Source organism: Vanacampus margaritifer, chromosome 1, assembly GCF_051991255.1.
Source record: "Vanacampus margaritifer isolate UIUO_Vmar chromosome 1, RoL_Vmar_1.0, whole genome shotgun sequence".
NCBI classification, from domain to species: Eukaryota; Metazoa; Chordata; class Actinopteri; order Syngnathiformes; family Syngnathidae; genus Vanacampus; species Vanacampus margaritifer.
In genome coordinates, this window is record NC_135432.1 from 2,693,630 (window position 1) to 2,707,500 (window position 13,871).

Genomic DNA, 13,871 nt, shown 5'->3' on the forward strand with positions numbered 1-13,871 from the left:
GATTTAAAATTTGCGATTAACCGTGAGTTAACTATTGAAGTCATGCGATTAATTACAATTAAAAAATGTAATCTTCTGACACCCCTAATAAAAATCCCATGATGAAATCAGACACACGTCGCATAGCTTCCAATCCAAGTGCACTATTGAAGGTAAGAAATGAATTACTGTAGACCAAAAGAATTCCTTTATTTATTTGACGTGTCATTTTGGTGGCCTGAGAATGAAAAGAACTGATGCAAAAGTCCATCAGAGCACATACAGACACAGTCTGAATAGAAAAACAAAACAAAACAAAAATCCTACAGACTGCTGACCGTGTCTGAATCCGAAGCAGATGTTTGCAGCGGTATTCAGTCTTTCAAAATCCAAGTGTGGATGTGGTTTACGCTTGGATGGTGTTTTTGGCGCTAAAGGCCACGTAGTAGAGAAGGATTCCCATGAGGGCCGCCACCACCTCGGTGGCAACCCACGGGCCGCTCCACACACCCTGAAGTCACAATGACAAAAACATCACAACAATTCGTCAGCTCACCGCTAATTTCAATTTACAACAAAGGTGGACAATCTGTGGCAGTCCATCCATACACTGTCTTTCAATTGGCATGAAAAAAAAAAAAGGGCCCGCCGATTTCTAATCGGTTATTGCCCTTCAAACAGGCCAAATGACCGATTGTTTTCCCTTTAAAATGTTATACTGTAATCGAAGAAAACCAAAGTTTCCGACGCTGTGAAAGTACCCTGAATGCACCATTTTGCTTGTGTAGCATTAGCAACGAGCAAGTGTGTAGCGTATGTGAATTTGTTGTCCCGAAGCGTCCTCTAAGCTGTTTAATGACACCCCAATTGGAGTTACCTGTAAAACTAAACACACGGCAATAAGATTTACATCCACTGTATATTTAAATACAAAACATGCTTCATTGCTAGCCTTGCGCTAATGCTAAAGTGAATGGAGGATCCCATTCAAATGCGAAAGTGAAGTTAGCATCGACTTTGGGCGTGTTTTTCCTTCAAATAACGAATATTCACACACAAATGCGAATACATACCCACCGGTAAGCTAACACTACGTCAAAGCATAAATTCTTCCCAATTTGTGAAAAACAAGTTATTTTAATAGGATTCAATCGCATTCTACATTTTTGTTTTTAAATAATCGGCAGATTAATCAGTAATCCGTTTTTTTGGGGGGGGGTTTTGCCAAAAATCGGCATCAGTCTCAAAAAATGCATATTGTTCGGGCCCTAGAAAACCCTTTTTTTTTTAAGTCTAGTATGACCCGGCCGGGGATTTAACCCACAACCTCCCAGTCTCAGGGCGGACACGCTACCACAAGGACACTGAGCTGGTTTTAATTTTAGACGACCACAGGACTAGCTTGATACAATATGGAGTTTGAAACGATTCAAGGACTGCTTATTTTAAAGTGGAACGATTCGGTTCGGTTCGATTCAAATTGAGAACGTATTATCTGTGTTGCAACCTGCCGATGACATTCTGTGACAATCAATGGCCACGTTTGACGGCGACGTACTGTTGATCAATTGCTAGTTGTCGTCTTGGTTTTGTGATGTCAAAATTCCAACAGCATTATGAAGACGACTCTTTAAATAGCAATTTTAAGTGAACCAGGAAATCTTTTAGTCCATGGTTCAAAGAAACACCTGTTATATATTTTACCATTCGTTAGCCAGTTGTGCAAAACCACTGAACTGTTGAACAGTTAAACATGCACTCACAAGTTTACACAAAATCAATTCTAGTTGACCTGTAATAGTATTGTTGAGGTTCTTCCTGAAATTTGAAGTTTGCCCACTGCTGATCTCCAATCGCGATGCTGGACGTGAAGCTTAAGCGAACAAAAGAGACAGAAGACTCACCCTGTGGTCCACGTTGACGGAGAATAGCGGCTGGATGGCGTTCACGTCTTCATTGTTTCTCTGGGCCTACAAAACACATCAATTCTTATTCCCCCCCCCAAAAAAAAAAAAGCTAAATGACTCAAAGCTTAGCATCTGGTGCTAACCTTGCGCAGTGCGCTGTAGGACTCCTCGTCGAAGAATTTGACCTGGTAAGTTCCTGAGCTGGCCTGCTTGTGAGGAAGACTCCAGGATACCTACCATCAAGTCAAAGCCACGTTAAGATGAGAAGGAAACGCAAAGCAATCAGAATGGGGAGTACAGCACTTCCTGTCAATCAAAACCGCATTATTCCTAGAGCTATTCTAATGACAGGATTTCATTTTGGAAGTAACTTGCTTAACATCGCCTGCAATGCAACATGAAGCTAACCGTAAGCTAATTCGCTGATCACAGGCGAGCTCAGATCCGAATATCAATTAGCAATCCAACTGACCTGGTACTTGCCAACATCCTGGCCTCTGGTCACAGGAAATTGTCTTCCATTCACATCAGCATACAGAGTGACGCTCTGCAAGGGGTCACAATGGTTAATGTTACCAGTGGCTACCAATAGTTAGTGGTTAGCATTGCAATGAATGGATCATAAGCAATGGTAAGCAGTAGTTTTGTCAATGGTTAACAACAGCTTTACGTTTCTTGGCAAAGTCTCTGCTGTGTCTGCACGTCGCTTTGTTTGGGACTTACTTGCGCTCCGTTGGCACAAACCAAGCTGAGCTCCACGATAAACACAGACTCTGCGGAGATGACAGCATCCGAGGTGGTGTAGGATGACGTCGTGATGACTGGCTCTGTGCAGCTCTCTCCTGTCACAGGAAACATACTTTTGATGGATGTTACATTCTGACACACAATACTTATGTGAATACGTTCATGTCACGTGATTATTCCAAACCCTACTACTAGTACACTCTTTGTCCTAACTACTTGTAAGACAAGCCAGTTGTAAAACAACTATTTTTCTATTACTGTATGTCAAAACTGCACTAGTTGACACCTGCGCTAGATGTTAATGGTGTAATTCACAATGCCGCTAGTAGTACTAATAGCATGTGTTTGACAATGCTGGACAGTTTTGCCTCACTCGTTGCCTACTCGTATTCAGATTTATCTTATCAGAAGGGGACAAGGCGCGCACTATGTACATGGACATTAAGACTATGGAATGCTCAGATGGCTTTCATTGAAAAACTTTTTTCCAGTAGTAGCTCATTAGCGAGTTAGCATTTGAAAAGCTATGTCGCCCTATCGCGGGGAACGTCAATCTTACCCGAGCAGGCAACCACTAGCAGGGCGAGGAATGCAACAGCTATTCGGATCATTGTAGCTTTCGGCGCTTTACGCGTTTTGAGGTTAAGTGTTGCTCTGGTAAATTTCTACTGCAACGCTGCCTGTTCGGTGATTGTAGAGGAAAGGAAGTCCGCTAGTCCACATCAGCAAAGCACGCCTGCCACGCCAGTGCGCATGCGTCGCACTGACGTAGCGCATAAAGGCCACGTCATCAGACGGTAACAAAAACAATGCAGAATAAAACCAAAACAAAACAACTCCACTTATATTTTCATTTATTCGATAGACTGCTAACCACAACGCTTTGCACATTATATTTGTTTTCAATTAAACAAACAAAAACGGACGTGTTCAAAATCCTGTAGCGTGACGTATTTGTTAGGCGACCACGATACGATCTTATTTTTTTTTTAAATTGTTTTATTTAACAAATTGAAATCAAAAGCCAAACATGGCAAACATTAAGCAAACAACAAAATTCATCATCACAGTACACAACAATCTCACAATAACAGTAAAGGAAAAGGGGAAAAATGCCAGGGGTCTTAAACTAAAAAATATTAAAAACACCAAAATGAGAACACAAAATTATGGTCTTGATAGCCTTATTATTTTTGGAAGCAGGACTGTAAAACCTCGATACGATCTGACAGGCCGATCGTTCGTTTAGCTTTTAATATGAATATTCATGATGTCCTCGTATCGTCACCGGAATGGGCTGTTGCTATTATGGCAAAACGTCACACCCTCTTTCTTTCCTTGCTTTGCTAGCCACGCTATCGACAAGTTAGCTAGACCGGCTCATTAAAGTCGTGGTGTAGTCATTACTATGAATTGTTTGAGTGCTATAATCTAGTGAACGCACCACGGAAACCGAACAAGATGAATATACGAAACGCCAGGGTAAGTATGTTGCTATCATGCGTCTTCACTCATTTGTATATTAGATCGTGTGTGCCGCTTACATAGTGTGTTAGCTCAGCGAGCCGCATCGCGTTAGCCGACTAAACGTGCTGCTGTAGCATTATGACCATTATTATATCTGGATGTTTGCATACGTTATGTATGTTCTGTAAGAGGCGGTAGGTTTGTATTTATTGGAATTTGTTTTTTGCTTTTATTATGCAGAGAAGTACTCACAGTCTATACTTACTGTGTGTGTTCAAATGCGGCTCGTTTGAATGAAACTTTCAATGAAATTGTGTGTCTTGTCTTGTCTTTGATTTCAGCCAGAGGACCTTATGAATATGCAGCACTGTAACCTGTTGTGTCTGCCAGAAAACTACCAAATGAAATACTACTTCTACCACGGATTGTCCTGGCCCCAGGTTGTCCCATTATGTCGCTATATGTTTTCTTTTTGTATGTTTGACACTCTTCCCCACGTTTCAGCTCTCATACATCGCCGAGGATGAAAATGGCAAAATAGTGGGTTACGTGCTGGCAAAAATGTAAGTGTGGTACACGTATATTGTCACCAAGATGAATAACCTTTAGTGGAAGTGGGATGATTTTTTTTTCTTTTCATTTTAGGGAGGAAGACCCAGATGATGTGCCTCATGGACACATCACATCCCTGGTATGTCTCAGCAAGTGCTTAATGCACTTGAAGTCCGTTAGATTTATATTGTATGCTTCAAGTGAAAATCAAAAAATTTGGGTGGAAGAAATTGGCACTTCACGTGATGCCAGAGAGGCATAAACGTACAGATGTGATACACAGCGTTAATTCTTTTTTTGTTTTTTGTTTTTTTGGGCCATGCTTGTAACTGAAATCGGTCACATCTCAAACCAGCTTCCACTGCAGCACCCAAAAAAAACAGGAGGAGTAGAACTGATTGAAGGCATTTCCATTTATCTCAACTTTTGCGAGCATGCTCACAGAATGATTTAAACTCAAAAGTCAAGCGACACACCAAACCACACATACAATAAATTATAGCATGACACTTGGGGCTGAGCGCTAAACTCATCCACTGCCATTGACGGCTATAGATGTCAAAAATTCATTTGAAATATATATAAAAACCTAGATTTTTTTTTTTATTGTACATTTAGAACAGATATAAAATTGTGATTAATCGTGAGTTAAATATTGAAGTCATGCGATTAATTACAATTAAAAAATGTAATCGTCTGACGCCCCTAATTTTTAATAATCTTTTCTCTCTTTTTTTTTAATTAGGGGCATCAGGCGATTAAAATTTGTAATTGTAATTAATCAGAAGACTTCACTAGTTAACTCAAGATTAACTCATTCACTGCCATTGATGGCTATATACGTCAAAAATTATTTTGAAATATTTCTATTTGTTTAAAACATTTTCCACTTTTGTTAACAAGAGTATGAAAACCTAGATTTTTTTAATTGTAAATTTAGAACAGATATAACAATTTTGATTAATCATGAGTTAACTAGTGAAGTCATGCCTTTCAATTACGATAACAAATTTTAATCGCCTGACGCCCCTAATAATCTTTTTTTTTTTGAGTGTGTTAGGCGATTACATTTTTTAATTATAATTAATTGCATGACTTCAATAGTTAACTCACGATTAATCACAAATTTTATATCTGTTCTAAATGTACAATATATTTTTTCCAGGTTTTCATACTCTGGAAATGTGAAACTAAGAAATAGTTCAAATGAATTTTTGATGTCTATAGCCGTTGATGGCAGTGAATGAGTTAATCTAATTCAAATTGGCATCAATAATTGATGACATATTATATCATATATTCAGTCTTAAAAAAAAAAAAAAAGAAGACGACATTTCTAGCTTTGGGGTCATAATTTGTCGACTCTCCAAGTAGTTGAAAGTTGAACACGTCAGTAATAATAATAATAATTAGTGTCCTTGGACGTCTCTCAGGCGGTGAAGCGCTCCCATCGACGTCTGGGTCTGGCTCAGAAGCTGATGGACCAGGCCAGCCGCGCCATGATCGAGAACTTCAACGCCAAATACGTCTCGCTTCACGTACGCAAAAGGTAGCGCGCACGAAAGACGTCGGATCCCAACTGCCGTCTTTTCTAACTCTTCTGTTGTCGTCACCGCAGCAACCGAGCGGCGCTGCATCTCTACTCCAACACGCTCAAGTTCCAGTAAGTCCCTTCAACCGCAAAAGTGCTTCTTGCATGCTGAAGGTCTGTGACGATTGTCAGTCGTCCACCTCATGGAAATCACCAAAAAGTTCAATTTCGCCATCTGGACTTTTAAACCTTTTAGGTTAAAGTTGAAGGTTTCTTCATTTCTAAATGTTACTTGAGTTCTTCTATGTTTGAGCCCATTTGTATTTCAGCAAGCAAGAAGTTGCCAAAATGCAACTTTTGTGGAATGAACTTGCATGTTTTTCACCTTCAAGCCATGGAATGCATCGTCCGCTCGTTGATTTCATGGAGAAAGTAGAACGCAAATGAGCGTTTTTTTTTTTTGTTCCTGCGCAGAATCAGTGAAATAGAGCCCAAGTACTACGCAGATGGGGAGGATGCCTACGCCATGAAGAGAGACCTGGCCCACATGGCAGATGAGGTACCAACAGAATAGTGGTAATTAAGCAACAAAAAAAAAAAAAATCAACATTTTTTTTTCAAATTTTCTGACATCTTACGGACCAAACCAGTAACTGAAGCATAATAATTTATTACAATTAATTTGTTTGTGCAATTTCTACACTGTCAATTTAAATTGATTGATGAATCAGATATCTGAACCATTGATGGATTCATGAATCAATTAATCGATTATTTTTTTTTAAACCGGTTTAGTTTCCATCCTTTTATTCAAAGATAGGCCATTAATTCAAATTGACCGTGCAGAACATGCACAAGCAATTAAGTAAATTGATGCAGTTACTGGTTCGGCCATGTCCGAAAATTGGCAAAAATGTATTCAAAGCGACAGCAGGGGTCCGTTTCACAAAGCAGGTTCAACGAACACTGAGACTGAACAGAGAGTTGACATAACCTCAGATGGGGTTAATAACTCTGCATTTTCCGTTCCAGGACAGCTGATTCGAGCTAGTTTGATCAACGCAGAGTCTTTTCACCTGGAGTTACCACCACACTAAAAAAAAAAAAAATGAAGCCCGATTCGACAAGTCACATCCGCGTTTTTATTTTTTATTTTTTATTTTTTTTACCCCTCTCTAACTGGAAATCATAATGCGATCATATGGCAAATTTGAACATGTCTTTAGAAAAAAAAAGTGTAACACCGCAGCAGCTGCAAAAGAGATGGAGGCGCGTGGGACAATGTTGCTGCTCAGGGCAATGCGAACTTGAGGTTCATCGTGAGAAACCTGCCACCGACCAGGTTCGGTTCATGGAACATGTTACGTAGGGGTGTGTCCAAAAATCGATTCTCTTAAGAATCGCGATTCTCATTTAGTACGATTCAGAATCCATTTTAAATGTCCCCAAATTGATTTTATTTCAATTATTTTATACTGTCTTGCCTTTTGTGTGCGTGTGCCTTTATTTGGAGTGCTGTTCATGTTGTACCCGGTTTGGCCACTGAGGGGCAGTGTGGTTCCACGCAGTCTAATACACTGTTAAGTTGTAGCCACATTAGAGAGGAGAAGGAAAGGGTCAAGATCAAGTTACTCCAATAAAAGTTTTTTTGCAGTGTGGCGCCATTAAAAGTGCCGCGAGTAGCGCACTAATTAGCATTCGCGAGTCAGACTGCAGTAGATCATTCCGATTCCTTGAACATCTATAAATTGAAGCAAAAATCATTGTCAATCAAATAATTTTGAATGGAAAATTGATTCTGAATCGAATCGAATCAAATCGTGAGACATTCAAAGATTCCCACCCCTAATGTTACTACGCTAACGGACCGAGAGCTTAAAATACCTCTTTTTATGAAACAGGCTAGAGTTGCCTCTTTTTCTCTGGTTTCTGTTACCTCCCTTTCTGAAAAAGGAAAACGCAGTTTCCCCACATTTTAGGCTTTATTGACTCAGGGTTCCCATTAAACCTGCTTTGTGAAATGGACCCCAGAAGTTTACAAATGTATTATTTAGGGGGGGGGGGGGATAATCAGTCTGCTTTCATGGAGGACTAAACAAATCTTAGAATATTTACTCTTGAGGCTGAAATTCCAAGGATTTGGACAATTTAAACAAGGCCTCTTAATGAACTCATTGTTCATCGTTATTTTATATAATTATTATAATATATATAATAATATTGATTCATTAAGATTAATTGCTAACGTTATTCATTCATGGATTAATTTGATCATTGATTTATCATTGCAGCTCTACTCAAAAAGCTAACGTATAACGTTTGTATACTTAAAAAACAAAAAAACACACCATGATGTCTTAAAAATCGACAGTGGCAAGCGTCATGGTGGGATGCGCACATGTCGAATCTAATTGCGGTGTGATGTTTGTATGTGACGGCGGCATCCCTTAGCTGAGAAAGCCTGGCCCACGCCTGCCGGGCCTGGAGGCGCCGTCGGGTTCCGGCGACCCGGACAGAGAAAATGAACGCGACAGCGGCGGAGAGAGCAAAGAGCTGAGCGAAGTCAGCGAGGCCACCGAGAGCACCGACGTCAAAGATTCCTCCTCCGATTCTCAATGACGCTCATGGACTGTTGTTGGTTTTTTAAAGGAAAGAAAAGAGGAAAACAAATTCTTATCTTTTTTTTTTTTTTTTTTAATCTCCCTGAGATGACAATGAGCTCACAATCGGGACGGGATGTTGAACTTTGACACGTTTGTTTTCTTTTGTTTTGCTGTACACTCTGGTCTGCCCAAGCAATACACGGATGCTAATTAGGATAAAGTTCAATAGCGTAATGAATCATTTGAATAAACATATTGGCAAATGAAGACCTGACTGTGTTGGCCAGTTCTTAACACAAATCAATAAATACTGAAAACTGGGCGATTAGTAATAATGCTGATGGATGACGCGAAGCTCCTCACTTCAACATTTTGGTGCCATCTTGTAGCATCTGGCGTGTTCCGACGTACAAGACGAGATCCACCCTGAAAACAGACAATGTTATCATTAATGTCAGCAACTCTTGATCCTTGGGGCGTTTTGATGAAAACACGCGGCTGAAGATATGTTATTAAGACAGCTAGCTACACATCTCCTTTAATACTCCAGTATTTGCTCGTTTTCACCAAATAAAGCCAAAGAATCATAGAAAAAGTATTTAAGAACTTCCCCAAATCACATACTTTTTTTTTTTTTTTTAATTGTGTGTGTCCCCCCCCAGATTATGCAACATAATCCAGTTTAGAGGAAGGAAGTGTGTGAGTGAGAAGTTCATGACAGAGAATGTTCACAAAGTTTGATTCGGGCCGCCGGAAATGGAATGTAAAGCATTATATCTTGCTCATGGCGTTGTGCATTGTGAGGTCAAGAAAGCAGCATTTCATGTATTATTTATAAACCGCATTACGAGACACCCTGAGGGGATTGTAACCATAGTAAACATCAGTCGTCATCAAGTGCCATCATGACTTCACGCATTCGATTGCACTTCATTACCATTATTTTATGACAATCGCCTTCTAACGATAAGAGTGATCTACTTTTCTTTTAACTGCATGTGGAATCATTTAAAATCTGTCCTAATGAAAAATAGAAATATGTATTAGGTGCAAGCGTTTTACACTATATTTTTGTAAATATTTTATGAATGCATAGATATGTTACATTCATGCCATGGCTCAAGACGCCATTCATATTTGTTGCACTCATTTAGAGCAGTCAGTCTCGTTGGCTCCCTCTGGTGGCATGTGAAAGGATTACTACCTAAGTATATTGGCCCCTACTTTAGCGTACCTGCTATCCAAAAACTTAGCAGCTGCTTTCACCGATGACCATTAATCAAAGTATTTGTGAATCTATAAGTGTGTTTTTCAAGTTAACCTCAGGTAAGGGGGGAAAAATGACAACAACAAAAAAAACGCTTTCCGCAGCCTGGCACCCAAGACGCTTACCAAATGCGCACGTGACGTGATTATGACTAAAGAGAAAGCAGGGTGTGTTTGTGAGAGAAAGAGAGAGAGAGAGAGAGAAATGAGTTCCACCCCACCCACATGTGTCCGTGTCCAATGTGCGAGGGGGAGGTGAGAGTTAAGTGGCGTTACACTCAGCCGCCTGCTGCACTCTCAGTCTCACAACACAATACAAGAGACAAGTCAAACCTGCTCCTCATCAGGTAGGGCGCAGAACACACACGCTTGAAAAGAACGTGCCATAATTCCAGGTGCTGATCTTTGACTTTAGACAGTTGGGCTTGCTAGTTTTGCCGTCTTCTGGTTTATCACCACCAGTCGGTGAGTCAGACAGTGAATGTTTGGCTTTAGGCGTCACGTGGCTGCCAAAGGCTTCTTCAGGAGTTGAAGGCGACAAGTTGATACAGCGTAAAAGTCGCCGATACTGTGTTTTTAAATGAAAGCATTCTAAAGTGTCTTATTTCAAATAAATAAACGCGAAAACGTTGCGCTAAACAAGGTCAGGCAACACGCGGTTGAAGACAGTTTATATCAATGACAATGAAACGATAACGTGTCCTGGATTCCCTCACCCGGGGGGGCTGTTGCAGGTTAGTAGGGGCCCGACAGACTGCTGATATTGATCTATATCAACGACACAACTAGAAATTCTCCCGTGCAATGACGCGTCGACACTGGAGAAACTCCCTGGGAGCTTCCTACCAACTAGCTTGTTTAATCTAAGTAGATTTATAGACTTAGAAATATAAATGTACTTATACAGTATATCATTTTAGTTTTTGTTTGGGGTGGAGTGGCAGCTTCTATGGTCCCTCTTGTGTGAGGGGGTCCAGAGGGTCTAGAAACACCCCTGCCTTGAACTTGGTGCAAAAGAGAAACGATACAAGAAAGTAGAGTTCGCATAAGATGCTAGGAGAAGTTGGTTGAGGTTGGGGGGAAAAAAGGGACAAAAAGCAGGCTGCCTGGTTTCATATTGTTGTTGTGGTTTAGGTTTTGTGTGTAGCACTTATTTGTGGCAGGCTGCTATGTGTGAATTGAAGTTTCCGACGGAAGAGCCATCACGACATTTCAGCAGAAGAGAATGTTGAAGAGTCATTTGTGACTTTTCAAAATGGGGAAGTGCCTTTGTGTGTGTTGGTCATGCAAGAAAACGACAGTCTTCCCCTTTTTAACACAATCACTTGAGTAAGAAAAAAAAAACGGTAACTGAGATGTCACTTTTGAACGTCTAGTGACAGTGAAGATGTTATCCACATCCTGTCATGCTTTGAACGACTTTCTTAATGTTGGCAGTGGCCTGCGGGCTGCTTCCAGCATGTTCCATTCTTGACCAGGCTGGACATTTTCACGATCAATGCTCCTGTTATCACTTTATATATTTGTTAGCTTTTTTGTTCCTACAAAAGGCTCTACTGTTTCCTCATGGGTCCTAATTAAGCTCAAGGTTAAAGCTGTATAAATGTTTTCAAAATAAAAGAAGCTATGATGACCGGATTGACGTTGTTATTTTTATTTCTTATTAGAAGTAGAACAAGAAATATAGTAGCAGTTTTGTTGTGTTGCAGCACGCCATGCAGGGGTACACGCTACCTGGGCCGAGAGTTTAGTGACTTACATTATTTGGATTGGCCATCACAGAAGAACAGAAAATACATTATTATAGAGACAGAATCCGAAGTGGAAAAACAAAAAACATTTAAGAGCTTTAAGTGTCTTGTATAGTGTTTCCCCCTAAAATGAATATGCTGATGATCTGGTCTAAATTTTCTCACAACCTGATTTACTCAATTTGCCACGTGGGCTTATTTGGTGGAACGCAAAAGTATTATTTCTGTTGTATGAATGATGATGATACAAATATTAATTAGACCTTCTGCCATCTAGTGGAAGAGCTTTGCAATTGTTCTGCCTGTCACCATACATCACTGGCACATTTTGGGACCAATAAGAATTTTTGTTATTAGATTAATTATTTCACTTTTATTTTTGAAAAATCAAAGATTTAATTGCTCTCTCTGTTCCACAGAAATCCACCAGCTTGGGGCGACTATGGCTTCCCATGTGAAGCTCAGGAAGGACAAAGTTGTTGTGGTGGACTATGACACACAAATTAAGGGTAAAACACAAATCGTTTTCTCTTTTTTTAGCTTGGCATTGACAGTACAGTGAGTCAGTCCCGTATTACTAAATTGACAGCGAGAGAGTGGGAACAGGGATACTTTTGTGTTTTAATATGTTTAAATGTGTATAATAAAGCAAAAGCATGTGGAAAAGATGAAAGCATTTAAAAAAAAAAATGTTTTTGGGTTAACTGTTGTTAGAGGTTCGCTGTCAGCTGATGGACCAACTGAAAGTGATGGACGTGCAGCTGGAGCAGAAGAGCCAACATCTGCACGACTTTGCTGACTACCTGCGGCGGCGAAGCGAGATCGAGAGCGAGTACTCGCGATCCCTCGACAAACTGGCCGAGAGGTTCAGCAACAGGACCAAGAGGTAGCGTCTGCGCCTCTTTTGTCACTCAATATCAGGGCGCAGTCCCTCTCACGTTCGCACCTATGGACTATTTAAAATCTTCACTGTTTTTGGACTCTGAGAGGAAAAAGCCACTTGAGCAAACTGTACACAGGAAGGCCGGTGCCCATTTTTAAACCTTGAACCTCAGACCTGTGAGGTGCATGCAAGACCAAAACTGCCAAAATAAATAAAGTGAAAAAAATATACTGAATATAAAAAATATTATTCAAAAATTAAATACAAAAAATACCTATAAAGAGAAATAAATAATTAAAAGTAAAAAATAAAAAAATAAAACGAGCTTCAAAAAATAACAATAAATTTAAAAAATAAATGTGGAAATGTAAAAATAAATCTATAAATAGAATTAAATATCAATCAATAAATAAAAACACTCTGCTCTCACATTTATTTATTTCATGCTTCAGCATGAAAATGTTATTCAAATGAGGGGGTGGTCCTAAGCGTGCCTTTCAATGGTCAAGTGAGCGGGTTTGGCGAACAAGGAAGTCTCGCCGGCTTGCATGGAGAGCTCCAGCCAGGGACGACGATCTTGTCCACTGTCACCAAAACTTGAGTAGTTGTGGCGACAGTGGACAAGATTATCATCCATGGCTGGAGCTCTCCATGCATGCCGGCAAACCCGAGACACACTTGGGACCGCCCCCTCATTTGAATAACATTTTTGCGCTGACAGAGTGTCTGCAGCATGAAATAAAGAAATGTCAGAGCAGAGTGTTTTTAATTATTTTTTGATGTATAATTCTATCTATATATTTATTTGTGTATTTTTTCCACATTTATTTTTTTAATTCAAATTTTTATTTTTGTATGTATTTTTACATTTATTTATTTATATATATATATAGTTTTATTGCCATTTATATTTACATTTTGAATTATAGTTTTATATATGTTTTTATTTTCACTTTTATTAATCAATTAATTTAGTCATTTATTTATTTTTAATTTTGGCAGTTTTGGTCCTACGTATCCAGGAGCCGATTGTTAATTAAAAACCTTTAAATAAATCAAGGATGTCGTAGTAATGTTTTTCATGGTTTATCGGTAACAGGAAAGAAGCGAGCAGCCATTCTGTGGCCCAGATGTGGTTGGCCTTGCTGTCTCACACGCGTCAGGAGAGTAAAGACCACACCCAGT

General features: G+C 39.7%; 3 protein-coding genes across 3 annotated transcripts in view; 2 read left to right on the forward strand and 1 right to left on the reverse strand.

The window, feature by feature from the left end:
• Window positions 1–164: 164 nt before the first annotated feature.
• Window positions 165–3,386, reverse strand: ssr4 (signal sequence receptor, delta). Its single transcript, XM_077551048.1, has 6 exons — window positions 3,193–3,386; window positions 2,610–2,728; window positions 2,359–2,433; window positions 2,030–2,119; window positions 1,884–1,949; window positions 165–490 (listed from the first exon to the last, which is right to left on the reverse strand). Exons 1-6 carry the CDS (start codon window positions 3,242–3,244, stop codon window positions 386–388), a joined length of 507 nt encoding a protein of 168 aa, XP_077407174.1. The 5' UTR covers window positions 3,245–3,386; the 3' UTR covers window positions 165–385.
• Window positions 3,387–3,937: 551 nt separating this feature from the next.
• On the forward strand, window positions 3,938–9,053 carry naa10 (N-alpha-acetyltransferase 10, NatA catalytic subuni). Its single transcript, XM_077550103.1, has 8 exons — window positions 3,938–4,115; window positions 4,442–4,540; window positions 4,605–4,663; window positions 4,746–4,791; window positions 6,086–6,201; window positions 6,271–6,315; window positions 6,658–6,742; window positions 8,635–9,053. The coding sequence occupies exons 1-8, from the start codon at window positions 4,095–4,097 to the stop codon at window positions 8,800–8,802; spliced, it is 639 nt and encodes a 212-aa protein (XP_077406229.1). The 5' UTR covers window positions 3,938–4,094; the 3' UTR covers window positions 8,803–9,053.
• Window positions 9,054–10,263: 1,210 nt separating this feature from the next.
• LOC144037466 (rho GTPase-activating protein 4-like) overlaps window positions 10,264–13,871 on the forward strand; it is a 17,417-nt gene continuing 13,809 nt past the window's right edge. Inside the window, exons 1-4 of the mRNA XM_077548994.1 lie at window positions 10,264–10,399; window positions 12,223–12,312; window positions 12,518–12,689; window positions 13,786–13,871. The exon at window positions 13,786–13,871 is cut by the window's right edge and continues 77 nt beyond it. Coding sequence (XP_077405120.1) covers window positions 12,246–12,312; window positions 12,518–12,689; window positions 13,786–13,871 — 325 coding nt within the window. The 5' untranslated portion in view covers window positions 10,264–10,399; window positions 12,223–12,245. The remainder of the gene's footprint in view (window positions 10,400–12,222; window positions 12,313–12,517; window positions 12,690–13,785) is intronic.